General features: G+C 35.2%; 2 protein-coding genes across 9 annotated transcripts; both read right to left on the bottom strand.

The window, feature by feature from the left end:
* Positions 1 to 1,264: 1,264 nt before the first annotated feature.
* Positions 1,265 to 5,967, bottom strand: LOC147540035 (protein SUPPRESSOR OF MAX2 1-like). The gene is made up of 3 exons (XM_086641213.1): positions 3,937 to 5,967; positions 3,270 to 3,564; positions 1,265 to 3,174 (listed from the first exon to the last, which is right to left on the bottom strand). The coding sequence occupies exons 1-3, from the start codon at positions 5,157 to 5,159 to the stop codon at positions 1,552 to 1,554; spliced, it is 3,141 nt and encodes a 1,046-aa protein (XP_086497339.1). The 5' UTR covers positions 5,160 to 5,967; the 3' UTR covers positions 1,265 to 1,551.
* A 5,049-nt stretch (positions 5,968 to 11,016) lies between these two features.
* Positions 11,017 to 15,948, bottom strand: LOC147540034 (pentatricopeptide repeat-containing protein At3g12770-like). 8 transcript variants are annotated; one of them, XM_086640355.1, is made up of 4 exons: positions 15,575 to 15,849; positions 14,099 to 14,578; positions 13,960 to 14,013; positions 11,017 to 13,872 (listed from the first exon to the last, which is right to left on the bottom strand). In XM_086640355.1, exons 2-4 carry the CDS (start codon positions 14,125 to 14,127, stop codon positions 11,106 to 11,108), a joined length of 2,850 nt encoding a protein of 949 aa, XP_086496481.1. In that variant the 5' UTR covers positions 14,128 to 14,578; positions 15,575 to 15,849; the 3' UTR covers positions 11,017 to 11,105. The 8 variants fall into 8 exon arrangements, with proteins under 8 accessions (XP_086496481.1, XP_086496478.1, XP_086496480.1 ...); XM_086640352.1 differs by having other exon boundaries at positions 11,017 to 14,013; positions 15,575 to 15,948; XM_086640354.1 differs by having other exon boundaries at positions 11,017 to 14,013; positions 14,099 to 14,567; positions 15,598 to 15,849.
* Between the last annotated feature and the right edge of the window lie 5,009 nt (positions 15,949 to 20,957).

Raw genomic sequence — 20,957 nt, 5'->3', positions numbered from 1 at the left:
CAATGATCAATTTTTTTTTATAATTACTTTTGTTTTCTTAGTTAAACATTTTCATTTGTAATTTGTAATTTTGTTTGTGGTAATAAAAAAAAATTATAAGTTTATGTAAATTTTATTGGAAAGTCCACCCGAGACCGTCCGGTGTCTACTAGCTCGATAAAATAAACAGTCTTGGACGGTCAATAGACATACAAATTTTGAAAGTGACCGCCTGATTAAGTAGGTGGTCACCAACAGTTTATGTCCGAGTCGACCGATCCAATGAAGTTAGAGATCGGTATCGACCGACCCGGACCGATTCCTGACCCTAGGCCTTTGCTACATATTATATCTTTATCTGAGTATAGTTTGTCTAGTAATGTTGATATTGTAGGATAATTCCAATAAACATAAATTTTAGTTTATGTTGATGTAAATTTTAATCAGATAAAAATTTTGTTACTATATACAAAAATTTTTTTTTTTTGATCAACATGTCTCATGGTTCAAAGCAAAACTATTTAGCGAGCAGATGGGCCCAAAAAAATTAAGGGTAACGGAGTAAGGTCAAACTTAATTAAAAAATAAATAAATAACAAGCTCAAGTTTTTAAATCTCAGATTTTTCTTAATGCAAATTCAAAAATATATCAGTAATGTTTTTATTGTTTAGAGCAACGCTAAGGTGCGTGAACTGAAGCTTCCAAATATGAATTTGGGAGCCCCAACCCAATCGTATGGAGCTTCAACCAGGGAGCCTGGACTGGGGTGGGGGATTTTCCCAAACAAGAGTCGTTTTCCGACAATTTTTTTTTGCCTGAAAACATCTAGATAGTAAGAGAGGGAAAAGAAAGTGAGAAGGAAGAACATGAGAGAGGGAGGAGAGACAGAAAAAGAGAGAAAAACACTTCGCTCAAAACAGTTTCCTTCCAACAATTGAAAAAACTAAGTCAACTAAAAGTGACTAATTTTTGAGAAAATCTTTGTGCTAGATATTCAAAAAAAAGAAAATGTTTGTTACCTATTTTTGTTAACTTTAGACAATTGACTAATTTTAAGGGCCATTGATCTTAGACAAAAATTTGGTAAAACCCAATAAAAGGAATTTGTAGTCATAGAAAATTATAAACCAGTGTGCATCTTCTACAAAATGACTATTAGCCATTAATAGTACTCATACAGTCATACTCATACTTTCTATTGTTGAGGTGACTAAACATTGTCATTTCCATTGAAAATTAAAAATATTCTAACTACAAACAAATTAAGAGAAAGACAAAAATAAATTTCTAAGAAATATTAACCACTAATATTACTTGTATACATAAAAGAATAAAAATTAACAAATATTAAGATTCCTCAACTTATTTTATCATTATCTATAATTTAATAAGAATAATAATTATAACAAATATAAATACAACAACAAAAAAATATTCCCATCCTTGGGTATTCAGTTACTTCCTCTTCCTAACTGCTCTTTTTCAACATAACTGTCTTCCCCATATTTACATATCTACCCATGAAGAATTAAACAAATACCCAGGATGTCCTTGTTCTTTTTTTTTTTGGGTCACTCCACAACTACTGTGACTTTACTTGGTAACAAATCTCCATTACTTCTCCTCTCTGATGATCCCCTCACTGAATCAAGCTTCACAGTAACATTTTCATCGGAACAACCTAATTTCGATTTCAGTTGTTGAAAGCTTGGAACCAAAATTTTCTCTACCCAATCTTCGAAACTAGTCTGACCAAACCAAACACCACTTACAATTTGTTCTAAGGCTTCTTCGTCGACTTTTATCGACAAACCATCTCCTAAAGTTGATGAGAATCTTGAAGTAATGGTACTCGCAACTTTGGTTCGGATGGGTGTGAAATCTACAGGCTTGAATATGATCTCCTCGTCTACTGAATTGAATAGATCGACCGTTGATGTGGTTAATACTTGAATATGATTGTTTTTTACTAAGTTCTGTTCTTGTTCATGTTCAACTGTGACACCACTTGAGTTTCGGGATCCTTCTGCTAAATCATCTTCAGTTTCAGCAGCTTCATTAAGATCGAAAGATAATGCAGAACCCGCATCGGTTCTTGGTTTTGTTGTCCTATTTTCATCTGAAAACCAATTAAGACGCCGTTTACCTGTCTTTCCGCTTACTGATAGTTGTAGTACCCATTCATTTCGGGCGAGAGATGATAGCTTATGTTCATATAGCGAAATTGAATCGGATAAGTTCTTGACATTTTCTGGTACCCAATCTGCTGTCAAGATGAAAATGACATTACCCAAGCTAACTTCTCGTCCATGAGAGTCTGGTAAACGACCTCTGTCGATTGCTCGTTTAATGCTTCCATGAACTAGCATATCTGCTCGATCAATGTCTTCGAGAACAATAACAGAGAATGGGTTCCTTCTCACTGCTTCTGCTATTTGATCCAGTGTGGTTTTCCCACGAAATCTCATTCCCGATTCCTCGTCATCGTCCTCATTAGAACGTGAACCAAGGCGAATGGTAATCGGTCTTGCTCTGCCTACTAATTCGGACAACGCTGATGCCATTTTCTTCTTTCCCACCTTATCTGGACCTGCAAATAACATCCATGAATCTCCCATCGACCCAACTCCTCTTCGTTTACCATTTCCCGATTTACATGCTATTACAGATGAAGCTACTGCAGATACTGCATCCGGTTGCCACCATACTTTTTCTAACAGTCCTTTGAAGAGGCTCTTGAAGGAATCAGGATCAAATTTGCTCACGAGCTTCTGTCGGTTCACCTCAAAGGATTGCCCTTCTGAAGGTATATACCCTGCGAAGTCCTGGACACGCTCAATGTGGGCTTTCTCAAGGGTATTTTCGGGAATCTTTGGTCGGCCAAGAGCAAGTTCCGTTCTAACCGGGATTCCTGGTGGTGAGGTCCGACGTTCAAGTCGATTCAGTGAGAGACTCGGGTTCATTTCTAAGGTTCCTCCGAGGTTCTTACTTATTTGTATGTTGGGTTGGAGAAGTTTGTGATTAAGTGGATTTGATTTATACAAATTTGTCATCGGCGGCATATGAATGGGCCTGTTTCTTCCAGAGGTCGTATCGGAACGGAGGTAGCAAGGGTGTAAACGAGAGCACGTATCGCTCCATTTCTTCTGAATCTCTTTTCTTTTTTGTTCTAAGCCCGTATCTTGATCCTGCATCTATAAAACAAATATCAAGGGTCAATAATCAAGCCAAAATGAGTTCAGATTTCCACAAAACTATACAGAAAGTTGATTGAGTTCAAAATGCATACATGATCGGTAATCTTGAGATTATCCACTTTTGGCTTTGCATTCTGCAACCAAGGCGGCAGAATTTGACGAACAGATTCTTGTTTAGAATCAGAAGAAGATTTATCTGCTTCTGTTTTTTCCAATTTTGCGATTTCTTGTTCATATTTTTCTGTACATTGAGGACAACAACCCGTTTTTCGACTAAGATCCATATTCTCAAATGGACGTTGGGATAACGCAGGTCCGGCAATTGGGAAGGCTTTCAATGGACTGAGAGATTTCACTGAACTACTCAAGATCCCATTTCCCCCAAATCTGAAATTATCACCATAATAGAATAAGAGTTTGATCAATTATCGACTTATAGTTGAAATAAGACAAGAACCAAGACTCACTAGTTCCTCAAATATCAAAATTCATATCCGATTTTCATCTCGCCCATAAGCTATTCACCACCAATTCCGAATACTCCTACTTGATATTATCCTTATTCTATCTAGTTATCATAGTATTTATGCTTTCTCCTATTACTATGAGTCTATGACAAGTAATAGTGTGTTCTAAGTGTTCATATATTACTCAAAGAAATCCAACTTCGAACAAATATGAATTTCAACAAGTTGAAACAATGATTTTGATATTAAATTTCAAAACTTAAGTGATGAAAAGAAGGGAAAGAAAATGAACCTCGAAAACAACCCGGGAGGAGGATTTTTCGCAGCAATTGGGATAGCCTGCAAATCCCAATCATTCTCCATTGAAGGATGATAAACTTGACATCTCAAATAGGTCTCACAAGTTGCCGTTCCGACCAACCATAACTTTCCATTACTCTCTCCAAACCTTCCTAACAATTTTCCTATCTCTACCACCACCATTCTCCCCATTTCTGAAACCATTTGTTGTTGTTGGATAAGATTCGAACCCGAACCTCCAATTCCAATATTTTGCTCAACCAACCATTTCAAGTCACCCAAATTGAGAATCACTCCACCACCACCATTGTTTCGACTTTCGATTAAATCACCCAAATCCTTGACCTTCTCCGAGATCTTCGTTCTATCGCTTGTGAACTCCTTATCCAAGGGCACCACTTGAACATTTGAAAGTGAACTTTCACCCAATTCCTTCTTCTCAATCTTCTGCAAAAGCTCTTTGATAACTCGTTCGGGTTCCAAATCACCAACCAAAACTGGGTTTCTTTTCTTAGTCTTTAAAAGAACATCTAAAACCTTCTTAACTTCCTCTTTTCTTTGACACCCAGACTGATCATAATTCCCCTGATTCTGCAACTTAGGATTCATATACAAATTCCTATTAGCCATGGGTGCCGGCCGAAACCCTAATCCAGAACCAATACTAGAACTTTTAATAACAGAACTCGACGAATGTGAAGAGTTCAACGATTGTTCGATCGAAGCTTTAACAGCTGGACTCGAAAAACTAGCTTCTCTCATAACTCTACTAACACTTGGATCATCAAGAATTGATACTATTAGTTGTTCTAATTCAACTTTAACAGCTAACAATGGTTGTTGTTGTTGTTCAGGACAACCACGACGTTGATGAGCTTGAGCTCTTTTTAGGGCAGCCATTAAAGCATTAGAAATTGGTGGTTCAAAACCAGGTGATGATGAATTATTTTGAGTTTGAGAAGAAGGAAGACGATCAAGAGCAACACTAAAACAGAGTTCTAAAGCACGACATTGAAGTGGGTGAGAGGAATTTGGGTGAGATCGAATACAAGCTTGTCTGAGATAACCAGAAGGTGGTGAAAGAAGAGTAGCAGCGACGTGAAGAGGGGTTGTTTGGCCATGATTCCGGCGAGTTGCTTCAGCAATGGATTGGTTTAAAACTGTTGCTGCTTCTGGTGTTAGGGTTTGCTGGATAGTACTTAATCCAGCTCTCATGGTGGAATTCAAACAGATTCTATATCTTCTTCTTCAGTGATTCAAATCCAATTGGAACAAAAGGGTAGATAAAGAATTGAATTTCAAATCTTTCAAATCAAGTAAGAGCTTCAAAGACATCTCATATCATATCATTCATTCAATCAAAAGAAAACCCTAAAAATATCAACTTTATCCCTCAGAAGAACCAGGAAAAAATCAAAAGTCTGAAATTCTCTCTTATCAAAGAATAAAAAAGAAGAAATGGGTATTCTATAATTGAACTAGATCGAGAAGAAAATTTCTTAAAAGAAGAAGCTTTTCTTCAAGTGGACAAATTGACACTTTCAAGGAAAATTCATCCCCCCTTTTTTTGACAACAAAATCCTAAAATCCGACCGACAAACTTCAAAGATTACTTCTTTTACTTTCTCTCTCTAAAAAGAAAAACAGAGATGGGATTGAATAAGGAATGAAATTCAAACAGAAAAAATGAAAGAAGATAATCAATCAAGATCTTCTCATACTAATAAACTTCTTCTTTCTCTCAAAGTGTTTATTTATGACTCAAAATCAGAAGATAAAAGAAAAGCACCGTCCTTTCTTATTGAATGAAACAACACATCCCCGAAAAGAAACAAATTTCAATTTAATGCAAACAAGATCAGTAGAAACAACTTTTTGGATTTTTTTTTTACAGAGAGACAAAGATTAGAGAGAGAGAGAGAGAGAATGGAACAAACCCCACTTTACAGTTTTACTGAACAGATGAAATTTTGAATTCTTTCAATTTTAGTTTTTGATGTTGAGAAATTGATTTACCTACCCATGGGTGAAATTTGATTGAATTTAACAGAGAAGTTAGAGAGAGAAAGAGATAAAAGGTAGAGAGAGGAAGTAACATTTTATAAGTACTATTCAAGGCGCGCCCTATTTGGATTTAGTTGTTGCTTGTTTTTTATGATTTTTTTTTCTAATATTGAGTAAAATAGTCTTTACAAACACATTCATACATAGATATGATGTAATAAGAACAATAATTGCGGAATTACTGTTGATTAAAATCTATTGCGGAGTAGATACACTTACCAATTAGACTATCAGTTCTTGACATCAGTTACTTGTTCTTCATATGTTTTTTTATGCGATTTTAGAGGTAAAATGGAAATTAACGATTGGTTGTTATAAAGTTATATCAATCGAAATGATTATAACAGTAAAAACAATAAAGAATAATTTTATATGCACTCAACTTTGTGAATGGTTGTTTAATGATAAATATGGAGTATATGTGGAAAATAAATAGTACAATAGAGTAATTTTTATGACCATGATGGATAAACATTAAAACTACTAATCTATACCTGTCTTCCGACTTCTAATCTCATGTTTTTTCCCATGACATCACTGACGTTTGTTTGTCACTAAAATAATAGTTATATTTGTTTAAAGAAAAAATAGTACGATTGAGTAATAGTACGATTGAGTAATGTTTTATGACCATTATGGATAGTAGTTGGATCCTACCTTAATAGATTATCGAAAGGGGAAAAATATCATGTAATGGGAAAATTATCATGTAATGGGAAAATTAAGAAGAAACTATGTAACAAAAGGCCAAGATTTGGGCCCAAATACGAAAAAAAAAACTCATTCGAGAATAGTAATGTAAAAAAAAACCCAATTTTTAAACTGTTGACAACACTTTTAAAACTGTTGATAACACTTCTGAAACTGTGACAACATATATAATTATGTTCTTTTTTTTTTTTTTTTTGCATTATTATTCCAGATTGGACTTCATTTTATATTTTGACCCGAATTTTGGGCTTTATAATTTTCCTCTTAATAAGAAGTCAAAACAACAAAAACAATTACAGAAGAAAAATCTTCCAAAAAAAAAATAGTCAAATAAAGTAACAAAAATAATGTAAAATGTTATTGAGTTAGAACAATTTTTTTTGTTAAGATTGATTACAACAAATTGGGTGGGCTGGAAGGTCAAATTTCTTAAAGAAAAAGAAAGAAAATGTATCTAAACAGAATTAAACATATCTCGACTTTGTACACGTAGAAACTCTCCAAAAGATATAAAGAAAAACCGTCCGAACGAATTTCACCTTTCTATATTTCGACTATAGTGCCTTGTTTGTTTCTCTCTCCTACTTTAAACTCGTTTTTTTAGTCTTTCTCTTTTATTATTGCTCATGTTTAGAGAGTTAAGATCTTTTTAAAATAATGTAAAATGGGTTTGCTTTTTTGTACACACTTTTTGCACTACTTTTCAAGTAAAAAGTCTTTTGAGTAAAGAAGTCGATCATCATATTCTCTCTTCATTCCGCACGCTCTCTCCTACCTTTTACATCTCTCTCTCTCTCTCTCTCTCTCTCTCTCTCTAAAAGTGTGCTCAACATTCTAAGGACAAGTGAGGTCCATGTTTATAAAACATACTTGGTTTTATTAATCGAAGAATATAGGTTTATTTTCCAAATGCCCTCAACTTTGTGATCAGCTTTCTGCCTGGTCCCCTACTTTAGCAATAATTCTCGTATAACTTTTTTTTTCCGTTATCTTTAACTTTTCGTTACTCTCTCTCTCTCTCTTCCATCTCAGTTTCTTTCTCTGTCAAGTCACCTATCACGCCACATCATCATCTTCTCCAGCAGGAGTCGTCGGCCGGCCAAATTTTCAGCCGACGACCTTCAAATATTAAATTTTTTTTAAAAAAATTTTTCTCTCCTCTCTCTCTCTCTAGAATTTTATTTTTATTCCTCACCTCTCTCTCTAAAAACTCCGGTGAAGGAGTTTCCCTTCACCGGAACTAGGTCTGTTCGACGAACAGACTTTCAAAGTTGGGGGCCATTTAGGAAATAACCCAAGAATATAATATTTTTTGAGGTCTTAAAATTATTCATTATATAGAGGGTCACTTTTTTGTTATTAACTACTCTTACTAAGTCCTTAACAAAAAGGGTGAAGACAAATGCTAAACGAAGCTTCATAATTGCTTCGTAAAGCTATTTGCTAGACACAACCATTTATTTTTTTATTAAATTGCTAAACAACACCGAAGATCGATTTAATGGTTTTATCTAGCAAATAATTTTTTTAATCTTAGATTGCTAAATACAACTATGTTTTAACTTCCCAAAATTATTTACTAGAAACAATTTTTTCTTTTACTAAACAAAAATAAAATTGGTTGTATTAGTGTTATCTAATATTTAAAAAAAAAATACTTACACGTGTTATAGGTTTTAAAAAAATATACATTATTTTTATGTAGTATGATTTTACGAAATATACATTATTAAGGTTTAAACTAAGCTTAAAAATATGCATAGTGATTTTATGTAGTATGATTTTATGAATATCCCATGAGATTTTTTTTTTGTTCAAAATATATCCGTTGGATTTTTTTTTGTTGAACAATATCCGTTGGACTTGATAAACCAAAATTCTAATCTATAAATACCCGTTGGACTTGATAAACCAAAATTCTAATCCATAAACACGGTTTGATTTAATGAAATATACGCTATTGAGGTTTAAACTAAGCTTGACTAAGTCATAGTAGTAAAGGTTATTTGCGGGCATCATAACCATATGATACCGGAGTCATTGATAGGGCATTCTTACCCAGGTCGACTGAAAGATAATGAGAAAGAATTGGTATATCGAATAAATTTGATTAACTTTTTAGTTTAATGTTCGAATAAATTTTACTGTTAATATTTGGTTAACTTTTTAGTTTAATGTTCGAATAGATTTTATTTATGAATAATTAATTATGGTAATAGAAATTTGAATTTTGAGAAAAAATTTGTTCGATTATATTTGATTTATTTTTTTTTTCTTTTAGTGTTGGGTTGAGCAACTTAAGACAAAATTCAATTAATTCTATTTAGTTATTTTGTGTAATAATTTTCCTAGAGTTGTATATAGAATGGAGGAAAGATTCGGTTATACTTGATTTTTGGTGTTGGTGTTGGTTAGCAATTTAGGACACAACTTTTATTAGTTTTATTTAGTTATTTTTATCTAATAGTTGTCTTTAGCAAAACTGAAGTTGCATATAGTAGCATCCAAAAAGAAACTACTCTTACTAAGTATGATCTCTTCCAAAAATTATTATCATCATTTTTGTCTTAATATATTGAGTTAATTCCTATATGGCCCCCTACTTTGTGACCAGCTTCCTTTATGGCCCCCTTTTTTTCGTAAATTCAAATATGGCCCCCTTTTTTGAGGTAAATGTCCTGATTACCCTTCTTATTAATATTTTTTCAACATAAAAAAAAAAAATTTGAATTCCACCTCACTTCCTACTCCCCCACACATATCTCTCCATCTCACCTCTCTCTCTCTCTCCATCTCACCTCTCTCTCCAACTCACCTCTCTCTCTCTCTCTCCAACTCATTTCTCTCTCTAACTCACCTCTCTCTCTCTCTCTCTCCAAGTCACTCCTTCTTCTCCGACCAAGGTCGCCGGCCGGAAAATTTCCGGCCGGCGACCTTAAAAAAAAAAAAACTTTTTTTTACCTCTTCTCTCTCTCTCTCTCTCTAGAAACTCCGGCGAAGGGGTTTCCCCTTCGCCGGAGTTTCTAGAGAGAGAGAGATGAGGGTAAATTTTTTTTTTTTTTTTTAAGGTCGCCGGCCGGAAAATTTTCCGGCCGGCGACCTTCGTCGGAGAAGAAGGAGTGATTTGGAGAGAGAGAGAGAGGTGAGTTAGAGAGAGAGATGAGTTGGAGAGAGAGAGAGGTGAGTTAGAGAGAGAGATGAGTTGGAGAGAGAGAGAGGTGAGTTAGAGAGAGAGATGAGTTGGAGAGAGAGAGAGAGGTGAGTTAGAGAGAGAGATGAGTTGGAGAGAGAGAGAGAGGTGAGTTAGAGAGAGAGATGAGTTGGAGAGAGAGAGAGAGGTGAGTTGGAGAGAGAGGTGACGTGGAGAGAGATGAGTGGTGGAGAAGGAAGTGAGGTGGAATTTAGGTTTTGTTTTTTATTTTATTTTGAAAATACATTAATCAGAGGGGTAGTAATGACATTTGTCTGAAAATAGGAGGCCATATTTGAATTTACGAAAAAATGGGGCCATAAAGGAAGCTGGTCACAAAGTAGGGGGCCATATAGGAATTAACTCTAATATATTTGAGGGTATGGTTACAAACGGAACTACTAAAATTCTTATTATGTTTGAAATTTTTCGCAAGAGAATTAAAAGATGGACCACCTAGTAATCTCCATCAACATTTAAATCGGTGGTACATTAGAAACAACTTTTTCATAATTTTGTTTGACCTTATTTGACATTAGTTGTTTCGCTATTCACCATCAATGTAGCAATGTTTTTGGTCTTTGAATTCTAGAAGGAGTTAATGATGTTAGTATATTTTACATATTTTCTTATCTTTTATTTTCCAGAGGTTAAATATAATTTCTTTTTCATATTTTGATGTCAATGATTTTAATTTGGAGGAAGAGATAATAAGCCACATCACTGACTAAACTTAACATGTAATGGCATTTTTAACCAAAAAATGTGTCTTTGCAGCAAAAATAAAAAACCAAAAAATGTGTCAATCACAAGGTTTCTGATTTATACACTTCAACTTGAATCACTAAAGTCAACATTTGCCCAAGTGGTTAACGACGTTGACATAAACTCTAAAATCGTAGAGATCCCAGATTCAACTTCCAAACGAAGTAAAATTCATTGGGTTATTGAAATTGAGTTACTAAAGCTACAAATTAAAAAGTTTAGTTGTGTTTAGGCCGTAATCTAGTTGGGTTTCAGGCCCAATCTTTTTAAATAGTCAATTTCCAGAAGAAAAAATAACTTCAACCACTGAACATATATTGTTTGTTCTTGAAGTCTGAACAATGACAAATTTTCTTTGCATATAAATCATTTAACTAAATTATGATCACATTCTATACAATTAACTCTCAACATTCTAGTTTACAAATATCTTACCAAAAATTACCACAAGAACAAACTCCATCTTCAAAATGGTGAAATCGATTCGTGTCCCTAACAACGATCTTCCGACCAGTGATCTTCGAAATGAATTTCATTGCTGTATGACAATCACCGCATATCCGAAGGTTCTTAAAAATTCGAATTACAGAAGTTTTCGGCAAACTAATGAGTCCTAAACCCATTGCCAATCTCTCACTATGTTGAAGCAAGTATTCTTCTTCTTCATCATCATCTTTAATATTCTGAAGAACAAATTTAGAGTCTGGAATATATCCTAAACCTTTCATTCGCGATGATAAACCCCGTAGAGTTTCATAAATCTCCTTCGTTTTTGGATGAGATTGATCTCCAGCATGAAAAGTTTGAATCTCATTTTCGATCTCAATCCAACTAACTCCGGGCTCCTTTTTAACTCCTCTTGATCTCATCAAACTCCTTACTTCTTCAACTTCCTTCCATTTTCCTGCAACTGCATAGATATTCGAAAGTAAAACATAATGTCCAGGATTATGTGGGTCTATCTCGAATAGATTTTTGGCAGCGAGTTCTCCTAATTCGATATTTTGATGAAGTTTACAAGCTCCTAATAATGCTCCCCATGTCGAGACTTCTGGGTTAACTGGCATTTTCTCGATAACTTCCTTAGCTTCATGTAAAAACCCCAGACGACCAAGAAGATCAACCATACAATTATAATGTTCTGCTTTTGCTTCGATCCTGAAGTCCTCTAACATGGAAATAAAGATTTGAATTCCTTCTTCGATCTTCCCTGTATGACTACAAGCAGAAAGCACAGAGAGGAAAGTAACATCGTTTGGGTAGATCCCTTCCTTCTGCATTAATTTATAGAGATTAAGGACTTCGTTAGTATTCCCGTGTTTTGCGTAACCATTGATCATCGCATTCCATGAAATGACATTTCTATCCTTCATTTTATCGAAGATATTTCTTGCTCGTTCAATCGATCCGCTTTTTGAGTACATATCGACTAGAGTGCTGTCCATAATTACTGAATTTAAGAAAAATTCGTATTTTACTGCAAGAGTGTGAAGTTGTTCTCCCTGTGAAAGAGCTGGTAGGCTAGCACAGAAGTTGAATAGAGTTACTAATGTTAGGGAGTCGAATTCTACATTTTCTTCTAGCATTCTTCGAAAAAGTTCGAAGGTTTCATCTTTCAATTCATTTTTTACAAACCCCACAAGCATAGAATTCCAAGAGATTGTGTTTCTATCTTCCATTTGATTAAATATCTGTTTTGCCTCATCCAATCTACCACAGCTTATCGATGACGAGAGCATTACATTTTCGATGTTCACATCTTTCTCTTTGGTTTTGTTGTAAATCTTGTCCGCATAATCCATGAATCCACACTTAGCATACATATCGACTAGTACACATCGAAGAATTCCTTGTTCCTCAAGGTCATTCCTTACTACAAACCCATGAAGCTCCTTTCCCTTTTCGATGTTGGAAATCTTTCTGGATGCAGAAATTGAGCTAGTTAGAGAAAAACAATCAGGTTTTATTCCCTTATCTTGCATTTGCCGAAACACTTCTAACGCCTTTTCGGCTTGATCATGTTGTTCATACCCCTCGATCAGTGAGTTCCACGAGTAAGAATTCCTTTCTTCCATTCGATTAAATATTTCTTGAGAATATTTCAAGTTACCACATTTCGCGTACATGTGAACCAACTCAGTTTCTACAATTAGATTATCTGTACCAACTGTTCTTATAACATGGGCATGAATCTGCTTTCCTTGATCTAGACTCCCTTGAATAGCACAAAGATTTAAAAGGGTAGTAAATGTGAACCGATCTGGTTCAGCATTTTTCTTTAATTTCATTTCGTGGAAAAGTTCGAATGCTTCCTCCATTTTCCCTTCTTGAACAAACCCAGATATCAGAGAATTCCAAGACACTTCGTTTCTGTCTGATAACCTCTCAAAAGCTAGGAGAGCTTTCTCCATAACTCTGCATTTCGAGTACATATCTACTAAAGCACTTCCAAAAATAATGTCAGAATCGAAATTGTTTCTAACCAAGTATGCATGAATCTCTCTACCTGTTTTAAGATCTGGTAAACCAGCACAAGCACCAAGAATGCTTGTTAAGTTGAATCGATCGATCTTAAAACCCAATCTTTGCATTTCGGAAAACAGCTTTAGTGCCTCATAGAAGCTCCCAACCTGAACTTCCCCTGATATCATAGAGTTCCAAGTAACTTGATCTCTTTCATTCATCTGATCAAATACTTGAAAACAACTTTCCGAGTCCCTACATTTTGCATACATATCTATCAAAGAATTACACACAAAAATGTCACTTTCAAACCCGCATATAACCAATTTGGAATGAATTTGTTTTCCTCTATCCAAACACCTCAAAGAACCACATACCCTAATTGCCGTTGCAAAGCTGAAATCATCAGGACCCTCATCAAGAGCTACCATTCTATAGAAGATTTCCCATGCCTTTTCCCACCTCTTCACCCTTACATATCCACGAATTACCGCATTCCAACTAACAACATTTTTCTCCTCAATCTCATCAAATACAACAAATGCATCATCTAATGATCCAAAGCTAATATACCCATCAACAAGTGACCCACCCACGACCAAATTATGATCTAGTCCGCACTTAATAATCAAACCATGGATTAGTTTAAGACCTTCCCAATCTTCTAATCCCACATAGGCCTTAACTACACTAGGGAATGTGAACTTATCAGGCATAGTTCCTGTCTCTTGCATTCTGTAAAACAATTTTAAAACTTCCTTATGATCATCAATACGTGAATAACCAAGAATCATAGTATTCCAAGAAGTCGAGTTTCTTAACTGCATTTCGTTGAACATATCTCGTGCAATATACAGATCTGACAATTCACCACTCCTGGCATAAAGCATGAGGATTTTAGTCTGAAGAAAGGTGTCGGGCATAAACCCATTTTCCAAAATTTTAGCATGGATTGACTTACCGCGCTCGAAAGAATTCGATGAGATGCATTCCTGGATAAGAGAAGAATAATAAGATTGGGATTTATCATAAGGTACATGAGGTTCGTGTCCTTCATGAACGTTTTTGTGTCTAGTTAGGGTAAGATTAATATTTCTATTGTTGTTGTGGTTTGCAGCAAAAGCCTTGAGTTTTCGCTTTGGCAGGGGAGACAAGCAGTAATGGCTGTGCTGACTGATAATAAAGTTCAGAGGATGGTGTGAAGGCAGTGTTTGGGAAAGGAATAGGATGGATTGGGTCATTTCCGCCTTTTCCTTCACCCTTCAATTTACTCTTTCAAAAACATTAATTTCATCTTTGCTTTTGTAACCCCAAAATCTCGACTCTCAAGCGTAGCGCCTTAAAATCCAAGATTAGGAACCTTCCAACTCGAATTAACAACATCGCCTGTCACAAGGACATCGTTTTGAATTAGGTAGATCTCCTTCCTGCTGCACCACATCTTGAAAAAGAATAGCTAGGTTATAACCACATAACATTATATTTCCACAAGCCTACGACCCCAGCAAGCAAGTTCAATCTCATAACCAACAAGATAACAAAGACGTTACAAACTTTTTGTAATCACAGAGAGCAAAGAAAATAATGTCAAACAATTGAGAAGGGGACATTTTTTAACAAATGGGCTTTCCAGGTTTCAAGAACCCTTTCTACTCTCCTCGTGCATGGTACACATACTACAATACTCATTTGGTAGCAATGTGTAACTCCAACAGTTTCCTTTCCATTCTATAAGTACCATCTTTTCCATCAAGTTAACCTCTATTGGATATAATTACGACCCCTTGATTATCTAAGAGTACAATAGGAGGTTAAGCCAACCACAAAGCACACCGTTCCAGAACTCAACATGAATTTCATTTAAAAAAAATTCATTAAACAACAAGATTGGGACTCTACTTTCTGCAGTGGAGTGACACACGTATTACTACCGTTGCCTATGACATCAAAATTAACAAGCACGGCCCAATCAGCAAGTCGAACATTCTTAAATTTAATGTGCTGAATAGAAACTATCACCTAACACAAATCAAACTCCACTGGACTACAAAATCATGGCAACCTATCGGAAAAAGTTATTCGAAATCATCTATTAACATTCTCGATCATTAGCAATTCGTAGGTTCATGTATGGATGGTCCAACATTGATTTCTTTACTAGAATTTGTGCAGAATGGTTACAACAACAGACAAACACATCGGGCAAACTAACATCAATGCATTGAGAGATAGGTGTATATTTAACCAGCTTCTACTTAGTACTGCTACCAATTAGTATTGAATTCAATTCAATTGAGGTCACCAATTAGATAAACATCCAATACCCATTATGAATTTCTTAGAAACAAAAACCCCCAAGAAATAAATCACACCCAATACAATATATCAAGGCATTAATTGGGAAAGCCTAAAAAAGGTTAGAGAAGTAGAAATCTACCTGAAGGTTCAGTATTGAGTTACCCAAGTTGATAAATGTTTTTTCCTTCTCTTCTTATTATCAGCAATAGAAAGGCAGATTGTAGGAAGCCTTAATAGACCCTCTCTTCACTTGGAATAGTAACCCTTTTCTGTAAAACCCTTTGGCATTTGTAAGTTTATGTTCATCTCCTGTAGATTTATCTCTCCCACTCAAGAAGCTCTTCCACTCTCAGTCTCTCTCTCTCTCTCTCTCTCTCTCTCTCTCTCTAGCTTCTGGCCTCTTAGGTTACTGATAAGTTTTTGGATACACCCCCAACGTTAGATTTTAGACCTGAGAAACGTTTCGGGCTGGTCGGGCTGATTTTTAGCCGGATCGACTACGCCGGGCAAAATCTATCTTATAGTGAGCTGGTCTATCGGGGCCCGCTATTAGAGCATCTCTAATGCAAGACTCAATCTTAAAATCTTAAATGCCACCTAGGAGTTTAGAGATTTTTTGAGAAAAACCCTCTCCAATGCAAAACTCAATTGAGATCTTAAGATGATGTGGAAGCATTAAGTTTTAAGATGTCTCAACTAGAAACTCTATTTTTGAGATCTCTTTTGAGAGTCTCAAGTGTCCTAGTCATCAAATTTAATTTTTGGACCAATAGAAAGTCGTTCTTTCTCAACCACTTTTTTCTATTAAATGTATGTGTGACATGTGTATCTATTAGAGTTTTTTAGAGTGTTGCATTGGAGAAGGATTTGAATTAGACACACTCAAGTTAGCCACATAGGAAAAAGAATCTCAATTGAGACTCAACACATAAGCCAAATAGAATTTTTTTTAAGTTTTGCATTGGAGATGCTCTTACCCGTCAAATCATTCGGGTCGACTAGATCGCGGAAGGAATTAAGGGGGTAGTGGCTCATGACATTGGGGGACATGCAATGTCCGTGTTATTGGTTGGGGATATTTCAAATATTTCCAAATGTCCGTGTTAATAGTCGGGGACATTTTAAATGTCTCCAAATGTCTGTGCTATTGGTCGGGGATATTTCAAATATCTCAAAATGTCTGTGTTATTGGTCGGGGGCATTGAATGTCCAAATGTTCGTGTTATTCGTTTGTGACATTTCAAACGTCCCCCACTAGATTCAACTACACAGTATCTAGGTTATTTCATTTTGGCCCCATAAAGATGACCAACTCGCCAAAATGGCTCCTAAAGATGACCAGCTTCTATGACTGTTTTTCAATTTTCTGTTAGTCAACTTTAACTGATTTTTTTCCCTTTTGACTGTTGTTTTCAAGATTAATTTCCTTCATATCTCAATTCTCTTTCGAAGAATTAGCTACAACCGAACGACTGCAATGTCAACGACCATTCATCAGGAAAAAAAAGAGAGAATTTTTTATCTTCTTCTTTTCTTTTCCTTCCACGTACCATCACCATTACAGACCGGCCACAATCTCCTCTTTTCCTTTCTCTCTCATACTTCCTTCTCCAAATCTGATAAACCCTTATGTTCTTTTCTTCACTCGTTAATATCTGTGTTTCCCATCTTGTAAGTAAAGAACGTAATATTGCACTTCTTCATCTATAAAGAGATGGAACAAACGACCAACTTTTCTCATGTGTCTTTTGAATTTGAAAAGTTAAATCTATTCTTAGAGATCCATAAATGATTTTACTGTCACACACCAACCATAAAGCAAAAGAAGGGCATTGATCCAACACCATGCTACCACTCAAAACCCAAATTACCAAAATCAGACGCCAATCGTTGGCAACGCCTCCTCCACCGGTTACAGGTACTTTTACTGTACTCAATATTGGTTTAGTTTTCTTTGTTTATTACACAAATTATTGAAGATCTTAAAGAGTTCATTATTTTGCTAAGAATCAATCTCAAGACACCCCGTGTCAAAAGACTTAATTAATATCATATGTTAATCTAGTGTTTGTTTATTTGGTAATATACTTGAAGTTTTGAATGTTTGGAATCCCCTTCAACAAAAACTAAACTGTTACTTTCAACAAAAAAAAAAAAAACTAAACTGTTAAAGTTGTCTAATGCAAAATTAAAAAAAGGGGGTCATTGTTTTAGTGGGTAGTCTTTAGGGCGCCATTTGCGTAAATTAATCATCTTTAGGGGGCTAAAATGAGATTAATTCCAATTTTGTAGATATTTTGATAACAAATTAAAGAAGGGAGATTTTAAAAGGCCACCCCGTTTTTGTTAAAAGGCCTCCCCATGGTTTTGTTGACTTAGTAAAAAACCTTTGACTTAGCTTGGTTAAAGGGCCCCCTCTTTGAATGGGTGAAAAAAACCCCCTTAATAGGTGTATTTCACCCACATCATTTGACCACGCCACATCATCATCTTCTCCGGCAGGGTCGCCGGCCGGCCAAACTTCCGGCCGGCGACCTTCAAAATTTTTTTTTTTTTTTATTCTCTCTCTCTCTAAAAACAAACTTTTTTTTTTTTTTTCCTCTCTCTAGATCTGGTTCATATCTAGAGAGACCTTCTTGAAGGTCTTCAACAGACCTTCAAGAAGGTCCGAACAGACCTGCTTGAAGGTCAGCAGGTCCGAACAGACCTGCTTGAAGGTCCGAACAGACCTTCAAGCAGGTCCGAACAGACCTTCAAGCAGGTCCGAACAGACCTTCAAGCAGGTCCGAACAGACCTTCAAGCAGGTCCGAACAGACCTTCAAGCAGGTCCGAACAGACCTTCAAGCAGGTCCGAACAGACCTTCAAGCAGGTCCGAACAGACCTTCAAGCAGGTCCGAACAGACCTTCAAGCAGGTCCGAACAGACCCTCAAGCAGGTCGAACAGACCTGCTTGAAGGTCTTTTACAGACCCTCAAGCAGGTCTGTTCGGACCTTCTTGAAGGTCTGTTGACCTTCAAGAAGGTCTCTAGATCTGGTTCATATGAACCAGATCTAGAGAGAGAAATTTTTTTTTTTATTTATTTTTTAGAGAGAGAGAGGATAAAAAAAAAAAAAAAAAAATTTAAAGGTCGCCGGCCGGCCGGCCGGCGACCCTGCCGGAGAAGATGATGATGTGGCGTGGTCAACATCACCGGTCTTGGGTTAAGTTTGACCTAACGGCGTTAACTTTGCCGTTAGGTCAAATATTGATGAAGGAGGTGCTCTTTTGTAGAGGGGGCCCTATAACCAAATGGGTTATAATGAGGGGCGCTTTTAGCGGGGAGGCCTTTTAACAAAAACGGGGGGGCCTTTTAAAATTTCCCATTAAAGAATACCTAATGTTTTCATGTCAAAAGAAAATTTAATGTATTAATCTTTTTTTTTTTGTTGAAAGTCTCAAAATAATTGGCTAACTTGGAGAGATTTATTTTTATGAAACTAGACAGTGGTCTATCTTATTAACTTTGAATCTCTACGTTTAAGCGAGTTTTATCAATAGCTACTTGACTCATAATACATATAGGAGTTTCGATCAGTTTCTCATTAGATACTAAACTCAAATCAAAGACTGACTGCGCTAATAGGTACCCTACTTCATTCACTTCTCTAACACAATATGAAAAGGTACAATGGTGAAGTTTTGAGGCTTCAATCTTTACCTGCATTAGAATAACTCGAATCTTCCATGGTATTTATTCATTTCAATGGGCAGAGGTTGACAGGTCCAGCCAACCCATGAATATGAAAGCGCATACACATCCAAAGTTTGGACTTTCAAGACCCACTTGTCCTACCCTTAAAAGGTAAGGTAGGTTATTGCAACCAAAATAAGAACTACTTACAAAAGCCCCCTTTTTTCTTTTTCTTTTTCTTTTTAGCATAAGATGACTTGGGCAAGAAAAACATTAATCAAGCAAAGCATCACTAACACTTAATAACCCAAATACCATGTCTAGAATTTATTTACCAATATAGTTTTGGTTAGTTGGCTCATGAGCAAGTGGTGGTGGGTGATAAGTAAATGGTTGAATGTCATGTAATTTTGGGTTGGGGTCCCATTTTTTACATTCTTGTTTTAATACAAATCACAATTTGCGTCATTCTGCAAAGTTGGTTTTGAAAAATTAGTCAAACCAACTCTCACACGACCTCTCGACGATTCATTCATCTAACCATAGACTAGAGCTACTTTGGATGAAGTACAATAACATGTAACCATTTTTGTGTCAGCTAAGGAAACTTAGCAGCTATCCCATCTTCATATTTTTCTACGTGTAGTCTACAAATACATTTTTGCGGATGTATTTTAATCAATTCCTCTTCATCAAAAAAAAAAATCAATTCCATATAATGATATGTCAATGGAATTACGTAATGCTAATTTTTGTTCATATATAATTTATGAAACCGTGATTGTACATAATGATATAGTAAATAAATGGAATCTAGACCTTAATATATTGTATTAATAAAAAAAATTATTGGTGTAGATCAACAAAGATTTTATAATTTGTATAGAATCTGTACATTGTTGACTTATTATTGAGACAGTTAAGTCTTTAACAACTTGTAAAAGAAAAATAAAGCACTTCCATTTTTAAAAATTAAAGAACATGGGGTTTCCAAGTTGTACTTTTTTTTTCAAAAAAAGAAAAAGTATCTTGTGGACAAAATGTTTTGTGTGTAACAAGAGACAAACTTGTGTTTTTGTTTAATCCTCTCTCCAATATTGACTACATTGGTCGTTACAAAACTATTGATACATCGATACGAGGTGATAAACACGATAACTGTCGAATTATTGCTGATCTAAAGTCCGACGAATTTATGGTCTAAAACCTAAATAAACTATTTAGTTATATTCAATTTAGTATTCCTAGATTTGCACTTATATGGGATCGAACCTGGAAAGGTATCGTGCTTGTTTGCCAAATTTGCAGTCAATATGTTTACTCATTTTCTTTATCATTATATCATCTTCGAGAATTATTTCTGAAATTAGTGGTTAGAATCAACAATTGGAGGTTTCATACCAAAATGAAACTTATTTACGAAATTTATTTATTTTAACTAAAGCTAGGCAATAAAGAAATGATATTATTGTTATTATTATTATTATTACTATTATTATTATTATTATTATTATTATTATTATTATTATTATTATTATTATTGTTGTTATTGTGGGTTAGAGTTTGACTATCATCTTTCATAGTGGTCCAGAAGAAAAAAAAAAAAATTAAAAGCTTAACACCTAAATGAATAACATTAGATTATCGAACCTTTCTATTTATTAAAAGGTTTTATATGTTTAGTTATCATGTACACAAGTTGTTATATAACTTTTTTCAAGTGGTTACATACATGACAAGACTGCACTTTTCGAAAATGTGACTTTATACTTTTTATAAGTAGAATGATACATCACTTATTTATACTTCTTACAAAATATTTTTGGCTCACATCAAATTATTCCACGTT

Source organism: Eschscholzia californica, unplaced genomic scaffold, assembly GCF_041429995.1.
Source record: "Eschscholzia californica isolate CP2 unplaced genomic scaffold, dmEscCali1.0.p SCAF_5, whole genome shotgun sequence".
NCBI classification, from domain to species: domain Eukaryota; kingdom Viridiplantae; phylum Streptophyta; class Magnoliopsida; order Ranunculales; family Papaveraceae; genus Eschscholzia; species Eschscholzia californica.
Note: the sequence above shows the minus strand (reverse complement) of the source record. Positions and strands in the feature narration are given on the sequence as shown.